The sequence below is a fragment of the Myotis daubentonii genome, chromosome 1 (genome assembly GCF_963259705.1).
Source record: "Myotis daubentonii chromosome 1, mMyoDau2.1, whole genome shotgun sequence".
Classification (NCBI taxonomy): domain Eukaryota; kingdom Metazoa; phylum Chordata; class Mammalia; order Chiroptera; family Vespertilionidae; genus Myotis; species Myotis daubentonii.
Window position 1 is genome coordinate 2,339,413 of NC_081840.1, and position 26,053 is coordinate 2,365,465.

Consider the following 26,053-nt stretch of genomic DNA (forward strand, 5'->3'; position numbering starts at 1 on the left):
ATCGCCTCGTCGCAGGTGGAGTTCTGTCTCCCGGACCCGGCTTGTGGCTCTGTGTAGGGACTGTGCAGCGAGGTGGTTTTGCCATTGCCGAGTGTCACTCTCCTGGTTTTCGAGGACATTTCATTGTCATCTGGCTTCATCTGACCTGGTGGTGATTCTGTGGTGGTGTGTGTGGGCTGGTGCGCTCCGCGTCACCTAGGAAGGAGGACTTACGGCATTGCACTGTTCGTCCCCTGCCACCGACTTGGGCGATGCTTGTTTCTCTTGAGAAAGTAGACATTTAATAGATACTCTCTCACTTGTGACCTTAACACCTTGTGGTCATTACTTGTGGCAAAGGAGAGAAGTGACCCTGAGGCACTGTCCTTACTTCACATACAGAGATAATTGCCTGGAGTTCAAGTCTGGAAGTGGCTGAGCAGGACTGATGGTGTGATTTCAGAGCCCTTGCATGGTGCTCTGTCCCTTGCATTACGCTGGTGTTCTAAGTGGATTGTGGAGAAGAAGCCATAGCACGTGCAGGAAGTCCTTAGTTGATGCTTGTTGTTGAATGAAGGAAACGCTGTGTAACCTACATGTTCAGGTGACCTCTCATCTGAGTATTTCAGTTTTTTTCCTATGCTAAATATATATAACTAATTTTATCACTTTAACCAGTTTTCAGTGTATGGTTTTATGGCATGAAGTACACACACATTGTTTTGCAACCATCAGCACCATCATCTCCAGAACTTTTTCCTCTCCCTCAACTGAAACTCTGCCCCATTAAACACTAACTCTCACTCCACCCTCCTTCCAGCCCTGGGCAGCCATCATTCTATTTCTCTATGAATGTGACTCCTCTTGGAACCTCATACAAGTGGGATCATACAGTATTTGTCCTTTTGTGACTGGTGTATTTCACTTAAGCTTCTTCAGGGTTCATTTATGTTGTAGCCTGTGTCAGGATTTCCTTTTTAAGGCTGAATAATGGTTCATTGTATGTGTATGTACCACATTTTATTTATCCATTCATCCGTAGGTGGACACCTGGGTTGTTGCTTCTGCATTTTGGCTTTATGAATAGTTCTCGTGTGTGTGTGTGTGTGTGTGTGTGTGTGTGTGTGTGTGTTTCATCTTAACCCAAGGACATGCTTAGAGATAGGGGTGGGGGGGGGGGGCGGGGGACGGGGAGGGAGAGAGAGAGAGAAAAAGAAACCGGTGTGAGAGAGATACATTGATTGGTTGTTTTCCATACATGCACCAACCAGGGATCCAACCCACAACTCGGGTATGTGCCTTGACCTGGCAACCTATCAGTGCATTGGATGATGCTCAATCAATTGTCACCCCAGCTGGGCCAGATCATCAAAATACTGGACTCAGATTTTAAAAAATATATATTTTTTATTGATTTTTATAGAGAGAAAGAGAGGGATAAAGAGAGTTAGAAATATCGATCAACTGCCTTCTGCATGCCCCCTACTGAGGACTGAGCCTGCAACCAAGGTACATCCCTTGACTGGAATCAAACTTGGGACCCTTCCATCCGAGGGCCGATGCTCTGTCCACTGAGCCAAACCAGTGAGGGCTGGACTCAGATTTTATCGCAATATGAACTTTCTCAGGGCTCTCCTGAAAGTTACACTTTCCTACAAACGGTTCCTCTTTGTCAAGAAAACACTTTAATCTCCTTAAGACCCAGGATTGACTCATTTTTATGATCTCAGTTCCTGGCAAATGGATATTCAAATAACTGAGCTGCTTCAGTTGAGCCGTCATGGCGCTAGGCTGTGCTCTTGGCTGCCGGAGGAGGACACTGGAGGGTCCATGTCTACCTTGGGTAAATTGTAAGTTGGAGCCATATGATTTGTCTTGTTTACCTTATGCTCTGCTTTTTTGAACATTCAAGAGTTTAGGTCATTCTAAAAGGTCATTGCGTGTGTATATTTTATTATCTGTCTACCTTGAGGAAGGGTTTGAGATGGTTTTGCTATAACAGGTGTATGAAAGGACTGAAATGGTAAGGGTTGAGAGGTACAGAGTGGAGGAGGCTGGAGGGAATTAGACGAGAAGCTGAGGGCAAGGCGAGCTTGGCATCTGCATGTAGCTGAAGGGGTTTTTTTAAAAGTCTAAATTGTTAGTTAAAGTGAAAGAGGAAACAGTACTAATTATAGTTGGCATTGATTAATGAAAGGAAGTATGCCAATTAACCAGGAGAAGCAGACTTTTCTCTTGTATGAAGAATAAGTAATTGTTTAAATTTGCATATAAAATGACATTAATATGTGGACAAAATGTTTTACGAGTGATAGAGAAACATTTTTCACATGCCATTGTAGGGAAACTAGGTAAAAGCCTCGGGCAGAATAGAAAGGCCTCAGGAATACGGGGGTACCTCGTTCTGGTGATTTGATTTATTAGAGTTTAGTTCATTTATCTCCCAGATGATTTTCCTGAAATATCAGGGTCTCATTCAGTTGTCTTTTGACAGATGCTGAGTGACAATCTCTTTACGAATGAACTCATTTCTGGACAGGATAGGCAGGCAGGAGTTCCCAGATTTTCGCTGCCAGGCTTTGGGAATGAACGAACGTGTGTTGGCCTGAAAAGCGGGGCTGCTTTGGTGGTGGTGTGTCCTCAGTGAGTGAATGCAGAGGAAGTGATGCAGCTGATCCTTGAGCAACATGGGGTTACAGGGCGCTGATCTCCTCACCCCTGCCTCGAATACCGAAATCCTTGGTGCTCAAGTTTCCTTTGTGTAATGACCCTCTGCAACCGTGGATCAAAAACAGTACAGGTATTTATTGCATAAAAATCTGTATAAGTGTACCCTCTTTGTGATGTTCGAGGGTCAACTGTATTTTTTAGGTCTAGCTGATGAAATTAAAATTTTCAGTAATGTAAGAAGGCCTTTGTTAAAACAAACTCTGAGTACAAAATGTCTTTCCTATTTATCTAAAATTGTCAGTGAATTGTTGGTTCTCTTAATATGTGAAGTTGCTTAGGGCAAGGATAGCTTAGCATCATTTAAATACGTGACTAGGAAGATGCCATAAGAAAGCATTGCTTGAGGTTGTCTATAAGATTTAGTAGAGATAAGACATGAAATACTTAAATTTTGGCCTTAGTGTTTGATTTTTGAGACTTGTAGTGACATTAAATGTCTGTGTTAAGGTTTATAGAATAACTAGAGGCCCGGTGCACAAAAATTTGTGCACTCGGGGGGGAGGAGGGGGTCCCTCAGCCCGGCCTGTGCCCTCTCGCAGTCTGGGACCCCTTGGGAGATAACGACCTGCTGGCTTAGGCCTGCTCCCGGGTGGCAGAGGGCAGGCCCAATCCCTAGGTGCAGCCCCTGGTCGGGCTCAGAGTAGGGCCGATTGGGGAGTTGGGGTGCCACCCCCTGTCATGCACAGAGCAAGGCGGATTGGGAGGTTGCGATGCCACCCTCAGTCACGCTCAGGGTAGGGCCGATTGGGGGGTTGGGGCACCGCCCCCTGTCACACTCAAGGCAGAGTCGATGGGGAGGTTGTGGCGCCACCCCCTGTCACGCACAGAGCAGGGCCAATCGGGTTTGGGGCGCTGCCCCCTGTCACGCACAGAGCAGTGCCCATCAGGGGGTTGGGGAGCTCCCCCCTGTCACGCACAGAGCAGGGCCCATCAGGGGGTTGGGGAGCTTCCCCCTGTCACGCACAGAGCAGGGCCCATCAGGGGGTTGAAGAGCTCCCCCCTGTCACTCACAGAGTAGGGCCGATAGGGGAGTTGGCACACCACCCCCTGTCATACACAGAGCAGGGTGGATCAGGGGGTTGGGGCGCCGCCCTCTATCACCCACAGAGCAGGGCCAATCAGGGGGTTGGGGCGCCTTCACCTGTCACAAACAGAGCAGGGCCGATAGGGAGGTTGTGGCCCTGCCCCCTGTCACACACAGAGCCGCAGGGCGATCAGGGGGTTTGGGCGCTGCCCCCTGTCACACTGATCCCGGTGCCGGGAGGCCTCTCAGCTCTGCTGATCCTGGTGCTGGGAGGCATATTACCCTTTTACTATATAGAATAGAGGCCTGGTGCACGGATGGGGGCTGACTGGTTTGCCTTGAAGGGTGTCCTGGATCAGGGTGGGGGTCCCCACTGGGGTGCCTGGCCAGCCCGGATGAGGGGATGATGGCTGTTTGCAGCTGGTCACACCCCCTTCAGGGTGGGGGTCCCCACTGGGGTGCCTGGCCAGTCTGGGTGAGGGGCTGAGGGCTATTTTCAGGCTGGGACTGAAGCTCCCAACTGCTCCTTTTTTTCTTTTTTTATTCTGGGCCAGCTTTAGCTCTGAGGCTCCAGCTCTTAGGCCTCCGCTCCTGAAAGCAGGTATCTGGTTTGTTTCGGTTCTCGAAACTCTATCAACTCCAGCACTGAGATCCCAGCCGGCTGAAAGCTGGTTTCTGGGGTTTTGTTTAGGGTCTATATTTGTTACAGTGTTTGAAACTGCAGGCTCAGAGGCCTGCAGTGGCCTGCGGAGAACGTTGGAGTCCTCCGTCACTGAAGCAAGCAAGTCTCATGTTAGTTTCAAGCTGCCTGGCTGCGGGCGCCATCTTGGCTGACAGTTAATTTGCATATCACCCTGATTAGCCAATGGGAAGGGTAGCGGTCGTACGCCAATTACCATGTTTCTCTTTTATTAGTGTAGGTAAGGATGGACTGGAACAGTACCTGGCATACAGGAGGTGCTCCGATTTGTTCAGTGAATAAATTAGTTTTTATTACTTTTTGAAGTATTTAGAAACTAGCACAGTTTTATGGAGAATAACATTGCTTTTATGTTGTTTTTTAAAAGATTATTACTGCCCTGGCTGGTGTGACTCGGTTGCGTGCTGTCCAGGGCACTGAGGTTCCCGGTTCCATTCCTCAGGGCACATGCTGGGGTGCTGGCTCGGTCCCTGCAGGAGGCAGCAGATCCATGTGTTGCGCTCACATTGATGTTTCTCTCTCCCTTCCTCCCAGAAATGTAAGATGAAAACTTTGGGAAATAGTCTTACGAAGTAGATAAAGTCAGATTTTTGCTTTGAATGGATGTCAGAATCTTTCGGAGACCGTTGAGTCTTTTCATCTTCTCTGTCTCCATCTAGAACAGCTTAGTAAATGTTTGTTAATGGATGAGAACCTGACAGAAACTCTTTTACTTTTTCTCTTTGATCATTTTGATACCTTGTGCTGTGAAGTCCTTTTTGCCCACTCAGTTTGCTCGTCTGCCTTTTGCTTATTGATCTGTAGGAGTTGTTACTATATCCTACTCTGGCTTGCTTTTTCACTCTCTTAATCAGGTCATTTAATGAACACAGGTTCTAATTTTATGTAGTCCAGTTTGTCAATGTTTTCCCTTTATGACCGGTGCTTTCTAGATCTTGTCTAAGAAATTTCTGCTCACCCAAGGACATGAAGATGTATTCGCCTATGTTTTTTTCTAATAACTTTATTGTTCAGTTTTGTACATTTAGATATATAATCTAACTCGCATTGATTTTTGTGTGTGATATGAGGCGGGAGTAAGGATTCTTTTTTCTCTCTGGATATACAACCTAGCTTCTATTCCCTGCTGTACTACAGTATTGTTTTTTGCCATTAAGTAAGTAAGCTTATATATGTGTCCTTTTCCATATTTTATTCTGTTTCATTGTCTATTTTTGTGCCAGCACCCACACTATCTTAATTACTGTAGCTTTATAGTTAAGTCCTAATCAATTGATTTTTTTTTTTATGTTAAGCCATCTTTGCATTCCTGTGACAAAACACAACAGGTTAAGATGCATTTTCCTTTTTATATATATCTGGATTCAGTTTGCTAGGATTTGTTTAGCATTTTTATGTTTTTTGTTTGAGAGGTGGGGCTGTAATTTTACTGTTTTTATTAGGTTTTGGTGTCAAGTTTATGCTGGCATCATAGAAAGAGTTGGGAAGTATTCTCTCTTTCTTCTGTCCTGAAGAGTTTGTTTTTAAGATTGAAGTTATTTTTAAATATTTAGAAGAATCACTAGTGAAGCCATCTGGGCTTGGAGTTTTTAATAATCAATTTTTAATAATCTATTTTCTTTAAAAGGTATAGGCCTCTTCAGATTTTTGTTTTTTCAGATGTTAACTTTGGTAAACTGTGTTTTCCAAGGAATTTGTCCACTTTATCTAAAGTATTTCCTTGAGTGGCCATGAGAAAGTAATTGATGCTAAAATAACCAGCTAAAACTTTGCTTCATTTGAAAAAATTACAACTGTTTAAGAGATAAGTAATATAAAGAATACTCTTTGCTATGTGTATGAAATAATAGTCAGTGGTTAATGACACTTCAGTTAGGATTTATATATTCTTAGAAGTTAGGTACTAGTGTGATTTATGTGGACAAAGTTAGTTCCCTGAAAACTAATGATATTCAAAAGCTACTGGTAGCTCAGTTGGTTGGAGCATCAGCCCCGATATGCCAAGGTTGGGAGCATAGATGAATCAACCAATGAGTGCATAAAACATGGAACAACAAATCAGTGTTTCTCTCTCTCTCTCTCTCTCTCTCTCTCTCTCTCTCTCAAATCAATTAAAAATTTTTTTTAAAAAGAAGCTCTTGATTAGTATATGAAATTTGTAATTAGATTGGAAGCTAAATTTCTAATCTGACCAAAATTCACTTTTGATTAATCCAACACTTGAATTATAATTTAACATGTGCGTTGTTGTTCTTTGAAGGATTGTTTCTAAGTAATAGTAAAAATAAAAATAAGTAAAGTATAAAATAGGAGTATCTTCAAAACATTTTGGGAGGGGGACAGTCAGTATTCAAATGGCTTCAACTTCCTCCCTCCAGCGCATGCAATTCTTTTCCCCACCAAACATCTTATGCATTTTTTTAGTGATTTGCACATTTGACTTGGCTAATGAATTAAATGTATGTATTGTGGATTATGTAGGGGAGCTAGAGGAGTGTGGGGCGGACAGACATCGTTGTAGATCCCATTATAGAATGCTGCTGGGATTGAGAGGTGAGGTCGTTAGCCCGAGGTCTTACAGGTAGCAGATGGATTCAAGCACCACTCTGACTTCTACCCTGCTTCCCTCCCTCTCTCAGGGATTTGCTCTGTAATGTATTGGGTTTAATTGTAACACAGTTGAGTGAAATGAAAAAGACTTGTTCGCTTAGGAGGCTGCATTTTTTCTGATGCTGCTGGATTTTTTCTCCCCAAAATTCCTGAATTCCTGTAATGGAGGGTTTAAAAATTTGTTTGTAGTTTTAATAATAGCAAATCTTCATCTTTCTTTTTAGATGAATTGAATTTTTGGAACAGCCAAACGTTCCCTTGCAGCTGAGTGTGGCTTTCCAAGTGGAAAGGTGTAACAGGAGGCGAGGATAGGGGCTCGGGCTAGAGATGGGCCAGAAAGGCCCTGGGTCTCCCGGGGTGGGGGCAGGTGGGTGGGGGTTTGTGCTACAGGGACTTTCGGTGCGCACACAGGGACAGTCCCAGGCACAGGTGTGAGGAGCGGAAATGTTTGTAACAGGAAAGGAATGTCTGCTCTGAAGGAAAGCGTTACAGTTCAGGAGCCTCCCCCTCGTGTTTAGCTGTCCTTGTCTTTGGGCCTTGATACACAGTTGTTCTTGGGCTGCGGTTTACTCGGTGAGAGCCCCGGATGTCTACTGAGAATAGAAAATCTGAGCCAGATCTCGCCCAAGCGGACAAATCCCCACAGAGCCATCGAGAAGACCCTTTATGCCCTACTCCCGCTTGTCTTACAGTTTCGCCGTCTCACCATTCTCCTGTGGACAGGTGCTCCAGCATGCTGCTTCTCGCAATTTCTTCAGCTTGACCTGCAGGGAGTCTTGTCCCCAGGAGGCCCTGACTGTCCCCTTCCTGACTAATGCTGCTATTACTCCGTCTATAAAACTGAACTGCGGCCCATTCTCACCTCCTCCATTATAGACTTGTACTAGGGATGTCTTGCTCAATAAATATTTATTGAATGAATGAGTAATTTAAGGGGCAGGAGGTAAAACAAAGGTTTTTAAGCGAGGAAAACCACCTTAAATATTTTTATACTACTATGAAATGAAATGGGACATAGCTCTATTTTCTGTGTTCTACTGATAGCTAAATACTGACTTGTCAGTATTTAGTAGAGTTTTATTTTTAACTTTACGTTTAAAACACACCTTACAGAGTTGTGGGAATAGAATACCCTGCATTTACCAATATTTATCAGTTTGTGCATTTGCATTCCAGACCTTGTGCTCTTCACTACCAAATATTTGAGGTAGATTTTGAGAACAAGAATATTCTCTTACATATTCGTCACACAGTTATGAAACTCAGATAATTTCACATTGATAATATTACAACGTCACCAGTGTTCCTATGGGGAGGCGGGTAGCTTCCCTCTGTGGTCTAGTTCAGTGGCTGGGGACCGAATTAAACCGACGAAGGACAGATTAGCTGGAGAAAGGCTTGTTCTCCACGCACGCAGCAGCTTCATAGGAAGAAATAAAAGCCAAAGAAGCGGTGAGGCCTGAGAGGCATAGCCATTTTAATACAGGGCGACAAACTGTGGAGACGTGACCAGACAGAGGAACAGGAGTTTGGACTTCTAAGGGTGGTAACTTGTGGCAAGGTAAATCTGCGAGGGACACAGGGAAAGTAAGTGTTATTTCAGTAGGTTTATTTATGCGGAGCCAAGTCCCCGGGGTCTCTCTCCAGTGATAGGGGTCATCTCTTCCTGGTACGGGAGTGGGAGAAGGGGCACCTTGACAGTGGGAAATTGATGGCCTGCTTTTAGGCAGAACCGGGGCGGGCGGGGACTTCCTCGCGTGTCTGCTGTTGGTCTTGCCTTCAGCTCTAAAAATCCTTATGCCAAAGTGACACATTTTGAGGTAGCATAGTCTGATCCCCATTCAGCTCAATTATGTACATTGTGTTTAGTTGTCATGTCTCTCTTTTTAAAAAAAATATATTTTTATTGCTTTCAGAGAGGAAAGGAGAGGGAGAGAAAGATAGGAACTTCAGTGATGAGAGAGAATCATTGATCAGCTGCCTCCTGCATGCCCCCCACTGGGGATGGAGCCTGCAACCCAGGCATATGCCCTTGACTGGAATCAAACCGGGGACCTCCAGTCCACAGGCCAACGCTCTGTCCACCGACCCAAACCAGCTAGGGCTGTCATGTCTCTTTACTCGTTTAATCTGATAGTTCCTCAGCTTTGCACTTCTATGATACGGGCATTTTTGAAGAGCACAGCCAGTTGTTTTGTAAAAGGAATCTCAGATTTGGTTTTCACGTTTCCTCATGATGAGATTCAGGTTTTGCACTTTTAGCAGGAATGCTGCAGAGATGGTATTGTTTTGTAGCTTTGGTACTTTCAGTTCCTCACCGTGGGGGGAAGTACATGTTGTCTCAGTGTTGGTGATGCTAATTGTGTCACTTGGGTTAAGTTACAGTGGCATCTGGCAGGTGTTTCTAGTGAAAAAGTTGTTTCCATGTCAAATAGGTAATCTGTGCAGAGCTATTGTGACATGATGTTAATATTCTTTTGTAACTATCACCCAATAGTTTTAGTGTCCATTAATGACTCTTGCCTCGATTTTCAGTTGTGATGGCTAAAAATGATTTTTTTTCTGTCCTTTCTTCTGCACTTCTTAGTTGACATTGAACAAAGTTTTATCTGGATTTTAAACCTAATAAAATACAGTTTCTAAAAAAAGTAATGAGAAGAATTATTTGAGTCTTTGGGTTTTCCCAGTTGTACTTGAAACTGTAGAGCTTTGAATTGTTGCTGAGTCATTTTCAAGGTTAGTGTCAGATCAGGTTGCCTTAACGAGGAGACAGTTCTGTAGTGGCTGGGGGTTCACCAGAAGGTTTGGGAGGGAGGAGGAATATAGTTGTGTGATGTCAGGATTGCCATTGTGCCAACTGATGCCGCTCTGGCGTTGACGCTGTCAGGCCATCCCTGAACTCTTCTTTCTAAGGAGAGAGGGGCAAGGATGGAGGCATTAAACTTATTCAAATAATTGGGGTTATGTAAAGTCTTTAAACAGTAGGAAGTATCTACTAAATTGAAATTTTCTTTGACCTATAAAGATAAATGTTAATTTAAGGTTAGATAAATAAAGTTTATTCTCAATGTAGTGTTAATGGAAATATATTTGTGGTATTTCCAGCTTTCCGTGAATTTAGTGTAAGTCAAGTATGAGGCTATCTTTCATTTCTAAGAGTTCACAGTTTTGGGGTGGAGGGGTAGCAATAGCATCTCATGAGGAACAGGGGATCATGGAGCCTGATGTGGGTGTGTGGATAGGCTGTGTGTGCTGGGTGCGGGGCGTCCAATGAGAGAAGCTCTGTGGGGAGAGAGGGGTGTGGCCCCAGGAGAAGCTCAGTGCGGAGGTTGGGAGGGAAGCAGGTAGCAGGAGCGGTGCCCACAGTGCCCAGGCCGTGGTGTGTGCTTTCCTCCCTGCCTGGAGCTCTTAATGTTCTCTTCTGACTCCACGTTGATTAAACATCCCTCATCTGTACCAGTCTAGTAGGCTCATTTCGTCTCAGGACCAGACCCGTCTTTAGTATTAAAATGTCCATGTTGCCCTGCCCAGTGTGACTCGGTTGGCATTGTTCCATGCACCAAAACGTTGCCGGTTCGATTCCCAGTCAGAGCACATGATTGGGTGTGGGCTATATCCCTGGTAGGTGACATGGAGGAGGAGGAGGCAGCCCTTCCATGTTTCACTCTTACATTGATGTTTCTCTTTCTCCCTCTCCCTTCCTCTCTCTAAATAATTAAATAAAGAAAGAAAAAGAAAATGTCTGTGTTATATTATCTTAAAATCGCTTGACATAAAGTGGCCCCTTTTTCCTCATGGGTGGTCTTATGTGGTGTAAAAGATAGGCAGAATTGAGTAAAATTCTAGTACTTGTTGAACAGTGTTTTTATTGAGTCAAATACAGAAACTTGGAATCATACCTTAACCTTAAAACTCACCTTGAAAGCTAGTGCTGTGTTAATTATTTACCTCTCCTGAAACACGCTGCAGGGGAAATGTCACTTTAGGTAGCTGGAAGGGAAGTCAGGCCTCTGTGCCATTTTGATGAGTGGGAATGTGGTCTTTTTCAGAAGTATTCCAAGTAAAGGGGCCATTGGCTGGCAGCCTAGAGATACTTCTTATATGGAAATTTTGATGGATGGAATTTATTAAAATGGTATTTGACCTGCATTCAACTTCAGTTTCTGACAAATCTAGTTTTAGGCATAATTACGTTGCAATGTAAACTTAATATATTTATGTTAGATATTTAGAGAAACCCAGAAATTTGTTTGGTTCGTAGAGTAGTGCAAGAAAAGAAGGCCATTGAATTTGTGGTTTAACTTATAGAAACTGGGGTAAAATTTACCACAATTAATAGCTTCAGAAAGGGAGTTTTTCTTTTCCAGTTCCTAAAACAGAATCATATATTTCTAAACTGTTGTCTTTATACAAACCCTTGAAAGTTTTTTTTCCAATTCTAAAAGTAATAAAGTGCTCAGATTATAGGGAATTTTAAAATGCAGAAAAATTTTAAGGAAAATAAATTACTCTGGGTAGTAATCATGTCCTCAATTTTTGAGTGAATATTTTCTCTCCGTTCCCCCCTCCCTCCCTTTTCTTTTTTTAGTTTTTTCTTTTTCTTTTTTTTTTTTTTTAATATTTCATTGACTTTTCACAGAGAGGAAGGGAGAGGGATAGAGAGCCAGAAACATCTATGAGAGAGAAACACCGATCAGCTGACCCCTGCACACCTTCTACTAGGGATGTGCCTGCAACCAAGGTACATGCCCCTGGTCCGAATTGAACCTGGGACCCTTCAGTCCGCAGGCCGATGCTCTATCCACTGAGCCAAACCAGTCAGGGCTCTTTTTTTTAGTTTTTAACTTGAAGACATAATCATAATCTTATTGTAAATAAAAATGTTCTGCTTTTTTCATTTTATGCCATAACATAAGCATTTTTGTTCATTATAAATTCGTTCTGTTTAATGGCTCAATTGAATTGTATCATGTAAAATGAACCATGGTTTACCAAACCATTCCCTCATTCATTGTGAGACATTTAGATTTGGGGGTGGAAGTGGGAGGGGCATTTTTGCTGTTATAATTGGTAATGTTGAAGGGAACATTTCTGTATGAAGTTTTGTATGTGTTAATGTTGTAGGCTAGATTAGTATACAAGGATTTCTAATTAATGACAAATGACAAGTAAAAATGGAAATCTGTAATTAGTATCTAAAGATATTGGGGTTTAAATTCTTGAAGTTTATATTCCTTTTCTCTTCTCTTTGGTCTCAATCTTTGTTTGACCTTAGTCTTTTCATAAGCTATACTCACCAAGTAGGAGTTAATAAATCCTTGAAATATTTACTTTGTATACTATAGAAATTTGGGATATTTCCCATCTTTTTGTATGTTTTTTTTACACTTTACATTTCAAACTTGTCCATTTTGTGGTGATGACGATGATAATTTCTTGCCCATCTGTACTATTTCATTGCCTAAGAAGTAGTTAAGGGAAGTAATATTTTCAGTGATGTCAGTGGGGCCAACAGAAATAGTATATGATACTTTTTGTTGTGTTTTTTTTTTTCTTTGCTTTTAAAGAAAATTGGTGGATACAAAGCTATGTAACTTTATTTCACATACTATAGTTTGTGATTTAGATTTGATTTCTATCCTATAAATTCATAATGTCTAGGTAGTTCAGAGTTTTGTTTTTTTTTCATGTTTGTTGGGTTAAAATACTGTATAAAATCTTGTGTACTTTAAATTTATATGAGAATATATTTTCTATGCTGAGTTTTAGAATTAATTAAACATCTTAGGTCTTCTTTAAGACATTCCTTATAGTCTTAAGAATTGTTTGAAAACATGGTTCTAGATAGAGATGGGAGTGTGGTTTTTGAGAAACTCCACTTAGTGAGCATTTTCTGTGTTGCAAACACTTTTTCTCCACCAGGCTCAATACATGCATGCATGGTCTTACTTGATCCTCGTAATAGTCAGGTGTTCCTATTTTGTAGGCAAGGAAACAACCTTAGAGAGAGGTAGTGGCGTATGATAAGCCTTACTGACGCTGGACCCCTTGCTGGCATGCAGATGACTTTAAAAAAAAAAAAACTTTAAAAAATCAAAAAGGCCTTGCTTTCTACAGCCTCAGTTGCCTTACTGGGTGCCCCTCCTACAGCCTGGGAACATCTGGGAGGAGGGAGTGGCTGTGTACTAGTATGAGAACCTCTTAAGAGGTGAGAGCATCATCTGGACTTAGGAAGTTTTCTTAAAACAGTTGAGCCCTGTCCGGTGTGGCTCAGTTGGTCGAGCATCATCCAGTGCACCTATAGGTCACCAATTTGATTCCTGGTCAGGGCATATGCCAGGGTTTTGGAGTCAATCCCCAGTAGGGGGCCCATCAATGTTTCACTCTCACCTGTGTTTCTGTCTCTCTCCTCTCCCTTCCTGTCTCTCTAAAGTCAATAATCCTATATAATAAAAGCCTAATATGCTAAGTGTCCGGTCATCCATTCAACCAATCAAAGTGTAATATGCTAATGATATGCTAAGGCCGCTCAACCGCTTGCTATGACGTGCACTGACCACCAGGGGGCAGATGCTGAATTCAGGAGCTGCCCCCTGGTGGTCAGTTTGCTCCCACAGGGGGAGCGCCACTCAGCCAGAAGCCGGGCTCATGGCTGGCGAGTGCAGCAGCCATATGTCAGTCAAACATTTCCCGAGGGCTCCCGGACTGTGAGAGGGCACAGGCTGGGCTGAGGGAACTCCCCCCCTCCCCCGCCAGTGCACGAATTTCGTGCCCTGGGCCTCTAGTGTGTGTGTGTGTGTGTGTGTGTATGTGTGTGTATATATATATATCTAAAAAGAGTTAAACAACTTCGGACCCTTTCTATGCGCAGATTTCTTTTTTAATAAGGCTGTTTGCGCACTTAGCTCCCTCTTCTTTTAAAAACTCCTTTCCCCAGTGTAGTTGGGCAGCATGTTTTAGGAAGTTCCATGAAATGGAATTTTGTTATTTGGCATGCATACTATTTGAGAACTGGACGTGGTGTTTTTTTGTAAAGCTGATGTAAAAATAGAATTAGAAACAAATTCTTGCAACCCAGAAAATCTCTGCAAAAAAGGTAGAAGGGAAGAAAACGGTTTTATTATGAGTGAACATTGAACCAGAATGGGATGTGCATCTGGTCAGCCACTACAGAGCTGGAGAGGACAGTGGCTACAGCCTATTACTTCCGTGCTGTCAAGATAAATTGCTAATTTCTGGTATCTTTATCACTGGAGGTAGGTTTTGCAATTTGGAGTCAGGTGGCAAATGAGGCCCATCTTTTCCTAGGAAACTTGGAGATGGGGCATTATCTTCCTTTATTGTAAATCCTCACCCGAGGACATGCTCATTGATTTGACATGTTACTGATCTGAAAGAGAGAGGAAGGGGTGCAGGGAGGGAGTGGGGCAGGGGAGAGAGAGAGAAACAGAGAAACGAATGTGAGAGAGAAACTGATTGGTTGCCTCCCTTTAAGTGTCCTGACTGGGATTGAGCCCAAAACCTAGGTATGTACCCTGACTGGGAACCAAACCTCCAACCTTGTGGTGTAGGGTGATGCTCCAGGCCCCTGAACCGCCTGGCCAGGGCTGCAGTTATCTTTCTTGATTACATTTCAGAGGTGGCTCTCAGGCCCTTAAACATTCCTGAGAAATAAGTGAGAAGAGCTAGAGGTGTAAGATTCACATACATTGGGAAAGAACTGAGAAGAATTCTGTAAACAAAGGATGGGGAAGGCGCCTCTTAATTTTAATGTTGCCCTTAGACCAGCAACCACAGGGCCGCCACTTAAAGCTGTCCCTTTGTATCCGGAGCCGAGGGTGCCTTTAGTCACTAAGGCTTTGTTGGAGTTAGGATAATGCTTGGGAAAGCCATAGCATATTTGTTACGTTAAACAAACAATTTAACTTCCATGGCTGACAGCCTTTAAAAGACAGGGATTATTGGGCCATTGCTGGCAAAAAAGAAGACAGGTCTTGGTGCCTGGAATCTAAACAAACCACTAGCAGCCCGGTTAGGTTGCACAGACAGCCTGTTCCTTGTCGGAGTTTTGCAGCCGTTTTCCTACATCAAGCAAGGGAGAAAGATGGAAGCCAATTGGAAAGGCTTACACCAGCTCCGGACCAAGAGGCCAGGGGAAGGTGGAGCTGGACAGGCCGCGACGGGCTCCGGGCTCAGGGAAGCCCTGGGTAGGGGGTGGGCAAGTTGGGGAAGCTCAGGTGTAAGTAAGAAGCCCAGGTCCCGGGGGTCCGAGGTTGCCTGGCTGTTCTCTTCAGAATAATCGAGGAAATAGCCCCTGGAAACGAATCCGAAAGTCCAGCGAGGGCCAGGGAGCAGGAGCAGCCTGGTTAGAGCCAGCTCCCGGCTGTTCCCAGGCTGGCCTTCTGTCTTTCTCTCTAGCCTCTGTAACTTTAATTTAGGACATCTCAGACTTGTTTTTGTGGTGGTTTACTAGGAACTGAAAGCTCTTCAAACATTTCTTAGTTTTTTCTGTTAGTTGACACCAGTGCTTTTGGCTGTGTTTTAATGTCAGGGTTCATGTTTTCCTTTTGTTCACTGGGACTTCATGGAGGGAGGAGTGCATTTGGGCTTCACAAGGTTAGGACTGAAGGCTGGACGTTCGTATTTGTAAAGCTGGACTCTCAGTCTGGGACACTAATGCCAGGACATGGGTGAGCTGGAGTTCTCTGTTACCAGTTTTGAAAATGCGCACAGGAAGCTCCTGGTGCCTTTAGCCTTCCGGTGAGCAGGCTGGCCGTTGGGACAAGCTTGGTGTGAAAGGGCACAGCCGTCGAGTGGGTTAGATGCGCATGTGGGGTCAGTCTCTTGGTTTATTCTGAAACTCGACAGAGAGTCTGGTATGTGGCTTGTCTTTCAGAGTTATAAAAGGGGCCATCAAACGGGAATTTGCATGTTTGTAATTTAAGTTGTGGTCATCGATTAAAATGAGAAAACGTGACCTGTTGGCTCTGTTATGAACATAAAATGAGTTCTCATTGTATTTGGCATGTGCACGTTCTCATGTATCTACACAGGATTGTCTAGGGAAGTGGTTGGGATAATCAGCAGTCATAGTGAGGCTGCGGTGAACTTAAAGGATCACTGGTTTATTGTTTTGGTTATGGTGCGTCCAGAAAGAAGGCGAGTGTGCATTAGCGAGGAGGGGAGAGATGGTGGTGAATTGACTTGCATCTTCCTAGGTGGCAGCCAGGCTGGAATTGCCGCTGGAGCACGAGGCAGCTTCAGGAAGCGCACTGACAGGAGCAGTTAGGGTGATGACCTGCATGCTCGTGTCAGCGTGATACTGACTTGCCCTGGTGTCTGAGAGTTTTAAAGCCAGTTTTTACTGGGGGATAATGTAATGTACTGTCAAGAATTCTCCCTGGTGCCGGATTATACTAACAACTTTAAAAATTTTTCAATTGTATTAGAACATAATAAATAGAAATTTTAAAGAGCAGCTCTCTTTCAGACATGTACTGCTTTCTTGACTCCCAATAGATAACTAAATTATTTTATCAGGGATCTTATTCTGATAAGTTAAACATGAACATTATTGTTAAATAGGAAATTTCTTAAATTTGGTTTTTAAAATGGAGTTTTATGTTCTAAAATATTCTCTCTGATTGCTTTTAGGTTACCTAGGGTATGAATTAATACAGACTCGGAAACTGAAAGAACTTAGAATCAGCATTTTGAGGTAAATATGTACATACTTCAATAGTGTTAAGGTACCCTCATTCTGCTTTGTTAACTTCCTAGCAAAGTAAATTTGTGTATGGAATGAGCAAGTTTAACCTCCACAGGAATGTTCTTTAAACAACTAGACTGCCCTTCGGTAAGTGAAAGGAGACCCTTCCATTTGTTCTTTCTCCCCGAGCTTGTGCTGGTAGCAGCGTTGCAGTATGCTAATGAACTCGGTCAGGCTCACAGAGCGCTGTGCTGATTCAATTAAACGTTCAACTTCGTGCTTCCTTAGTTTCTGACTTAGAATCTCTTTTAGGAGAACCACCTCTAAATTTAAATTTCTCTACAATGTTGGTGAACTGTGTTTCTGAATTCTTTTATTCATAAATGAGTTCTATACTAGTTTATAGTGTGGACTTAACTGTTTTTGAATTTGTGTTTTCAGTTTCATTTTGAGAAATTGAAATTGCTGATAACATTTTATATACGTATTGAAGACCTATTACTAGATGATTTGGATTTTTCAGCCTGACCTCTTCTGGTGGCCTTCGTTATTTCTTTTGTGTATGTGAATTTAGGAAATAACACATACTTACTCTTTTATTTTTTTCATTGTTCTAGTCTTCATCTTTAGAATTTATTTACTTCGTTTTATTTCCTTGTATTCATTTTAGAATCTGTTCTTGAATTTTTTCTTGGAATTAGGCCTGCTATTGTTCCTTCTTTTGCTCTTTGTTTTAGAATAATGTGGTACCCTAAAATAACCCAAATGTCTTTTGTTTAAAATTTAATACAAAAATAATGGCCTTTATTCAACTCTTCATATTAATAAGACGCTCTTATAGATGTGTTTATATTCAGTTTAAGTACAGGAATCTTAAAATTGGCTATTTTGCATTTGTTTTTAGAGCAGAAGCATGGGCATGCTGTGATTTTCCAATAAACTGCTGTCACAATGTCACAATGCAGTGCAGACAACAGCAACACAGAGATCACACATTAAAACGGTAAACCCGCGACGAACCCTGTGTGGGAAGTGGAGAAGAGTTTATCGTGTGTTGTGCTAAGTTGTTTTAATATATGGAAACTATGAAACAGCCTCACCAATTTCATGAGTGTAAATTGTTTGACCAGAAATTTAAAATCTGTGATTGAAAAGCAGTCACGTGGAGTTACTGTGGTGCTGCTAAGGCAGTTACTGTAGGCAGTTCATCTATGAACTAGCACTTTCACTTCCCAGCAGGGATTCAGAGCATTTCATTAAGGCCAAGTGAGGGGGAAAATCCATCTCACCGTGCCAAAGAAAGTCAAAATGGGCAGAATTATAGGTTCTTCTGTTTTCACATGATTGGATTACCTGTTGAATTTTTAAATCTTGGATCTGCTTTCCCTAAATAGGAAGTATATTACCGGGGCCAGCCCCTGTATATTAAAAGAATGACAATTAGTGTAAATGTTATGACCTCATGGAAACTATAACTGGGAGGGCTAAATGGCTGTCCTCCATTTCCTTGCAAGTCTCCTCTCGTTACATACACCTCCACGGCCCGGAGGAACGGTGGGTGTGGATTTCCAAGCCAAATAGATAGAGGTTTTGAGCCGCCTGTGATTCTGCTCTACACGTTGTTATGTGGACATTCATGAATCTCTGACTCAGTTCATCGAATATTTATTTATCTAACTCAGTGGTTCTCAACCTGTGGGTTGCGACCCCTTTGCGGGTTGAACGACCCTTTCACAGGGGTCGCCTAAGACCATCGGAAAACACATATATAATTACATATTGTTTTTATGATTAATCACTATGCTTTAATTATGTTCAATTTGTAACAATGAAATTGGGGGTCACCACAACATGAGGAGCTGTATTAAAGGGTCGCGGCGTGAGGAAGGTTGAGAACCACTGCTCTAACTGTGTACCTGGCGCACGCACAGGCAAGTTCAGAGTGTGCTGAGTGAGGCGCACAGCTTGTGTGGAGCATGTGTGCCAGCAGAAGAAGAAGGTGTGCGTGGTGTCTGAGCACGCGCAGTGTGGTCTGCATTATGGAAGGCAGAGAGGCTGTTTGGAGGTTTTCATGTCGCTCATGTGGGCGTTGTTTTCATTCTGCGGACTGGGCGCTGGTTTGCCCTGGCCAGGTGTGATCCGGTGCTGTGGGTGACACGGTGTGTGTGAGGCATAACGCTCCTGTACTCAAGGAAATCCTGGCTTAGTTGGTTGTATTTATTTACTTTTTAGAACTCTTTATTTGGAAATAATTTCAGTCTTACGGAAAAGTTCAGGAAAAGAATAGAACAAAGAATACATGCATTATCCATTTGCCCACTTGCTGTATCAGTTGCACCCACACGCTCTATATATCTATACCTGGTTTCTTTTTCTGAACCATCTGAGAATAAGTTGCATATATCATGGCCCTTCACCACTAAATCTTCAGTGTATATTTCCTAGGAAGAAGGCTATTCTTACATAGCCCCGAGCCATACTGCAGTGAGTTTAACTGCTGTTTCCTGCAGTTTCTTCAGTGGATTCAGGAATGGACTTTAAGGCATGGATCTGCCATTGACACGGGAGATTAGTTTCTGCATTTAGCTGTTGTGTCTCCTGTAGTCTTCTTTAATCTGGAACATTTTCTTTCTTTTTTCTTCTTGTATTTTAAGATATGTTTTTGAAGAATACAGACCTCCCTTTTAAAAAAATGGAACATTCTTCTCATTTGTGTTTGGACAGTTTTTCCCCGGAGTTATTAATGATCATAATTACTGATGTCATCTATATGAGAAGGAATGGTGACACGTGACAGTGGTAGGAAGGAGGGGTCCTGCTGCTTCCTGGCTGTGCTGGTGGAGGGAGGTGTATTTGGAGTTTTGTAGGCATTGTTGCCCTCTTCTCTTTTTCCTTTTCCCCCATCCTCCACCCGGATGTAGTCTGATTTCCTGATACTTTTGCTGTGTCTGTGATTTGGGTTGGGTGAGAAGTGAGGGGTCGCTTAAGCATACATAATCTTAGACCGGAAGCAGCCTGCAGTCAGGAAGGAGGCATGTGGAGGGAGCCCACGAAGGTAGCCAGCTGGGAGGTGCCTGCAGATCTCAACCCTGGCTTGCAGACTGACCTGTGGATCGCAGGAAATTAGATAAAATCGGGTTTCATGTTGGAGTCTCGGCAGCTGTGTTGTGTAAAAAGCTTGAGTGACGAACCTGAGGGTGTGCCCCTGTGGGCTGCGGAAGGGGGCACAGTGAGCGCTCAGTGGGGGTGGAAGGAATGGCTGCTGGGCTCTGGTTCCGTGGAGAAGGAGCAGCGTGTTCCTTTGATCCGGGGAAAAGAATGACTTGGTAGTTTTTCATGATGTGCTCCGGCTTCTCTGCTTGCGTCCTGCACGGGGTGATGAGAGCAGTGGTACTGTCTGCTCCACAGATGGCGCGAGCCGTGCTGAGGCCCTTGGCTCCTGCAGCCGCGTGCCCCTGTTCCCTCACCGAGGATCGCGCTTGTATTAGTTGGGTGGTGAATTCTGGCCACTGCAGTAGCCTCTGAAACCAGAATTGGTGTTGTGCTGATATGAAGGCCCACATTTGAGATTCTTCAGGATGAGATGCAACAACTGGGGTCACTGTGCTGTCCCAGGGTTATCCATTTAACGTCAGGAGATTCAGCGTTCTTGTTGGCAAGGAACCAAAGCTGTATTCTCCCTTTCAGTTCCATAGAGTCATAACAGTGAACACTCCCAAGCAGCACAAGGGAGAGAACTCCCTTCTCCGGGGCAAGCACATTCTGCTGACGGTTAGGCAAGCGGATGCTGGGCTTTCACATAGAGATGGGAAACCCTCACCCTCTATCTGCAGGTTAGGGATTTTAGAAAGACTCCATTTGTATTTTATCGTTTTACTTACCAGATTTATCTTTGGGAAAGAAGACATGAAATCCACAGGAGTGCTTAGATACCATGACAGACTATCATTTCACAGAATGGTGCGCCTTGTTTTAGTTTATTGGGGATATGTATAATTTCATTTTATTAGTATTATTTTTTGATATGTAAATGTGTAAGAGATGTATAATTTTAAAGGTACATATTTAAGTAGTTGGTCATCTATGCTAGGTTGCTAGTTGAGAAAAAGACCTGTGTTTTGGTCTTTAGATGAAATAACTGTTGACAGGCATTTGAATTTTTCCTGTGCATACTTACATGTTTTATATATACATATATTTTAAGAGTCATTATACTGTACATATTAAGGACAGGGTTCTGTGTCAGTAAATATAGATGTGTATTATCTTAATGGATTCAGAGTATTTCATTATAGGCATACCATAATTTGCTTAGCTAAATTTTTATTAATACATTTAAAATTATTTCTTGTTTGTAGTAATAATGCAGCAATAAATGTTTATGTACTTTTCACGTGTGTAAAGTTGTCTAATTCTTTCAGACAAGTTACTAGGGATAGGGTTGGTGGGTTGGAGAGAATAGAATGCTTGACTTTTAAAAACAATCCTCTTAGATCAAGAAAAAGCTGAAACAGTTATAAGAGTTTGAAAGGCCCATAGGAGTGATATTTTGATGTTTCTCTTGTTTCTGTGCTTTCTTTTGTTTTTAACCCTGCATGGTTGTGTAATGGTATTCTTTTTCCCTTTTGTAGTAAGCTGTGCTAGAACAAAAATGCAATGAAAGAAACACTGGATGAATGAAAAGCCCTGCTTTGCAACCCCTCAGCATGGCAGGCCTGCAGCTCATGACCCCTGCTTCCTCACCAATGGGTCCTTTCTTTGGACTGCCATGGCAACAAGAAGCAATTCATGATAACATTTATACGCCAAGAAAATATCAGGTACTAATGAGAACACTAATACTGGAGCATTTCACTAAAATAGAATAAATTAGCATTTAGTTGACACAACTTAATAAAACTCATTTACCTGTTCAAGCTTTCCTCTTCTGATTAATTTTCTCATTCCAGATACTTTGTTCTTAATAATCCTTTTCTAACATCTGCTGAGTAATTAGATTGATAGTTTTATTTGTGAAGTTCCTTATTTTCTCCCCCCTGAAAACCTCATCCATTTGGATGTGTCTGTCCTCATGAGCTGGGTAGGAATTGAGATTGAACAACTATGAACTGGCAGAACCCCGATTACAATAAATTTAGTCATTCATCTAATTCTAGAGAAGTATTCTGTCCGTGCAAAAATCTTAAGGAAATTGTAAATACATTTCAACATATGCTTATATTACCGCTCTGTATAACAGGCATTTTAATGCGTCTGGTTATTATTCACATACACAGATGCAGAAAGTATGCTTTTTGGCAAACTTATTGGAGGAAGATACTAGAAAACAGGGGAATTCCCTGAATTAAAAGAAAATCCCATTTTCTAAATTTTGTACTTAGATAAGAAGTGTGTAATCTTTTCCCACTGTATTTCCAGGTTGAACTGCTTGAAGCAGCTCTGGATCGGAATACCATAGTCTGTTTGAACACTGGCTCAGGGAAGACGTTCATTGCAGTACTACTCACTAAAGAGCTGTCCTATCAGATCAGGGGAGACTTCAGCAGACATGGAAAAAGGACTGTGTTCTTGGTCAACTCTGGTAATAAAAAAGTACTCTTTCACATTGCATAGAGGAAATTGGATGAGATTAAATTATTGGTTAAATTATTGAAAATGTAGAGAGTTTGACAAGTAATGTACTTGTTGAAATTCTGATAGCAGAGCTGCTTATTTCTTAACTTTGTAGTATTTCTCTTAAATATTAGCTGTTTTATTCCATAGGTGTAAAACTAGCTTTTCTTTTAGATGTAATTGCATTTAATCCTGATTCTGCATTTCTTTTGAATGGATTACTATTGTAACATGATCTAAGTTGTGTTAGTTATTTTGTTTTGATGTTTAGTTTCGCAAAACATGCCCAAAGGTGCTTGATTATGACATAGGTAACTTTTTGGTTTATGACTTTGCTATGTCAGTTGTAGAAAGAAAGGTAAATAGTTGCTTCTTACTAGTTAAAAATACTGGGTTTTATGTGTTTGGGATTATATATTGAAATAAAAGTATAAAGTGTGAACCTGAGCTGCTGAGGCACTAATACAGCCATGTCATCCTCTCCTTAATTTACATGTTCTCAGCACGAGATGTTCTTACTGGTGTGACTATGTGTTAGTCTGTATTGTGTCTTGGTGAAATGGTCTGATTTTATTGACTACAACAGGAGGGGTGGATCTGGAGTAGTTCTCATTCTAGCCTAAAAGTTACATTTTTAGGTTGGGGAAAATCCGCTCTAAAGGATGGAGGTGATACAGGGTCTCTGAAGTGAGTGACGGTCAGGGTGGTGAGTCTAATAATTGCATTTTGGAAATCTCTAATGCAGATGGTTCGGTATAATACAGAATAAGAAGGGTTTCCTCAACTGTCTGAATCATTGTAGCCCAGAGAACCAACTAGAGCCAACTTGTCCTGTTTACATGGAGTTTCTGTTTGTAACCAGCAAACCAGGTTGCTCAGCAAGTGTCGGCTGTCAGGACTCATTCAGACCTCAAGGTGGGGGAGTACGCACACCTAGAAGTACTTGCATCTTGGACTAAAGAGAAATGGAACCAGGAGTTTACTAAGCACCAGGTAAGCCTGGCAGAGACACTTCACTCTGTAAATCCCTGCAAGTCCTTGGCTTGGTTCTCAGATGCCCTGCGGCCTTGGCTGGCTGAGTTGGACTGAAAACCCTACCCTCCTGTGCTCTCAGCCCGGAAACTAGCCCGCGCGCCCTTTCTCACCGTGGGTCTCTTCCCAGAGCCGAGTAAAGTGCCAGTCTGTGTTGCTCTGATTTCTTGGTGTGGTTTACTTGCCTGGGAAGCACACATCCCGACTTTCCACCTTGCAGATAACGTGCTTTCAGAACATGTGCGCTTGAGTGTAATGTCTTGAAACGGCAGACATTTCTTGGAGGAGCTCTTTGGGTCTTGGACGAGGCTTCCTCTCACTTAACGTTGCCGTGTAGCCAGCACGTGTTGGTGGATCTGCAGTGGTTAAGAACTGCTTCCTAACCAGCTTTTAACAGTCTACATACAGTCTGCTAGTATGTCTCACATTTTGGGTTGAGTCCACATTAAAAAGCACTTAAATGTCCACAGAATGATAATCTATAAAAAGAACATTTAGTAGCCATAAAAAAGAAGAAAATTTTACCCTTTGCAATAGCATGGATGGACTTAGAGGATGTTTAGAGGATGTTATGCTAAGTGAAATAAGCCAGTCACAGAAAAACAAGTACCATATGATCTCACTCATATGTGGAATCTAGTGAACAAACTGAACTAACAAGCAAAATAGAGACAGACTCAGATAGAGAGCAGGCAGACCGCTTTGGTGGTGGTGGTGGTGGGCAGGGGGAGGCGGGTGTGGAGGGGTTGAGCAAAAACGGAGAAAGAGCTTATGGACACGGCAGCAGTGTGGTGATTGCGGGGGAGGGGGTGGGTAGAGGTGGAAGGGTACAGGGGTATAAATGGTGATGGAAAAAAATAAAATAGGATAAATTAAATGGAAAAAACACATTTTGTTTGTGTCATCTTCTGGAAAACTTTGTCAGCTCAATGGGGAAAAAACAAAACAAAACTGTGAATTGTTTTGTGATTTGATTAAATCGACAGGTCTCATTAGTCAAAATATGGCTGTAGGAACCTGAAACCCTGAAATAGATTTAAGAGAGTTATAAAAACATGGTCTCTATTAGCAAGAATTGTTTTTCATAGTCTGTTTCATGTTTCCCTAATTCTACTTCTTGGTTCTAAAGTATGAGCTTCCATACATTTAGAATTTTTTTTTTTTTTTTAATAATATATTTTATTGATTTTTTACAGAGAGGAAGGGAGAGAGATAGAGAGTTAGAAACATCGATGAGAGAGAAACATCGATCAGCCGCCTCCTGCACATCTCCTACTGGGGATGTGCCCGCAACCCAGGTACATGCCCTTGACCGGAATCGAACCTGGGACCTTTCAGTCCACAGGCCGACGCTCTATCCACTGAGCCAAACCGGTTTTGGCCATTTAGAATTTTTGTATTAATTTTGACTCATGGATTTCTTAGTTCTCACCTACAATACAATGGCTCCATAACCTCCTTTCATGTAAGTGTGTCCTGTCAGGTGAATGGTACATTTGTTCATACTGATGTCAATTTTATTTTAGGTTCTCATTATGACTTGCTATGTCGCCTTGATTGTTTTGAAAAATGGTTACTTGTCACTGTCAGACATTAACCTTTTGGTGTTTGATGAATGTCACCTTGCAATCCTAGACCACCCATATCGAGAAATTATGAAGGTAAGTTTTTATATTTTATCAGTCTTAATAATTCAGGTCAAATTAATGAGTATAAGCAGTGTTTATATATCAAAGCAATAGTATTAGTTACTAATTTTGTGAACTTGGTTCCAGTGTATTAATGAATGAATATTAATGTTCATTTACATCTATAGTCTATAATAATAAGTTATAATAAATAATCTATAATAAAACTAAATCTGTAATAAAATTTTAAGCATAAGAAATCTGCCTTAGTGATAAGTGGAACTTTTAACCATACTACCATAATTCTGCAAGTAATATTTTTAGTATTTGTCAGTCTTTTTGGACATGTTTTAATATGGTGATGCCTTTTTTATTATGGCCTTGCAAAATGAATTTCTTACTGTTAGTATCTTGTATTATGTTAGCTCTGTGAAAGTTGTCCATCATGCCCTCGTATTTTGGGACTAACTGCTTCCATTTTAAATGGGAAATGTGATCCAGAGGAATTAGAAGAAAAGATTCAGAAACTGGAGAAAATTCTTAAGAGTAATGCTGAGACTGCAACCGACTTGGTGGTCTTAGACAGGTATGCACTTCCGACGGACTTGGTGTGGCCAGACCAGCCAGAACTAACTCGAAGCCTGCAGGGCCTTTCCCGTGCCTCGCAGGAGGTGCCTGCGCAAGAGCACACGGTGGCTGTTAAAAGGAAAGAGCGAGACAGCAGTTCTTTACCAGGACAGTCCTTTCGAATGCAGGGGCTTAACCCTGTTTACACAGAGAGAGGCAGATGGAGGTGTTTCTGCCTTAGGAGAGAATATTGCATCAGCCTTGGCCCTTCATATTTGCTGATACTGACAAGGACTGGGGACATGGATAGTAAATTTGTGTTCCTTTCCATCAATGTGTGTGCTTTGTTCTTCCGATCTAAATGTCACATGTGATGGATTGAAAGAACATTACTTAGAGAACTCAGTATTTTACAATATGCTTTAAAATAATTGGAAACACCCTGTAGTTTTGAAAATGGA

The 26,053-nt window shown here is 42.2% G+C and overlaps 1 protein-coding gene across 1 annotated transcript in view; it reads left to right on the plus strand.

Moving 5' to 3' along the window:
• The window catches only part of DICER1 (dicer 1, ribonuclease III), a 67,158-nt gene that overhangs the window by 1,824 nt on the left and 39,281 nt on the right, over window positions 1–26,053 (plus strand). The window contains 7 exon segments of the mRNA XM_059685879.1: window positions 16,698–16,761; window positions 21,384–21,451; window positions 21,453–21,572; window positions 22,171–22,333; window positions 23,228–23,358; window positions 24,924–25,058; window positions 25,451–25,611. Coding sequence (XP_059541862.1) covers window positions 21,425–21,451; window positions 21,453–21,572; window positions 22,171–22,333; window positions 23,228–23,358; window positions 24,924–25,058; window positions 25,451–25,611 — 737 coding nt within the window. The 5' untranslated portion in view covers window positions 16,698–16,761; window positions 21,384–21,424.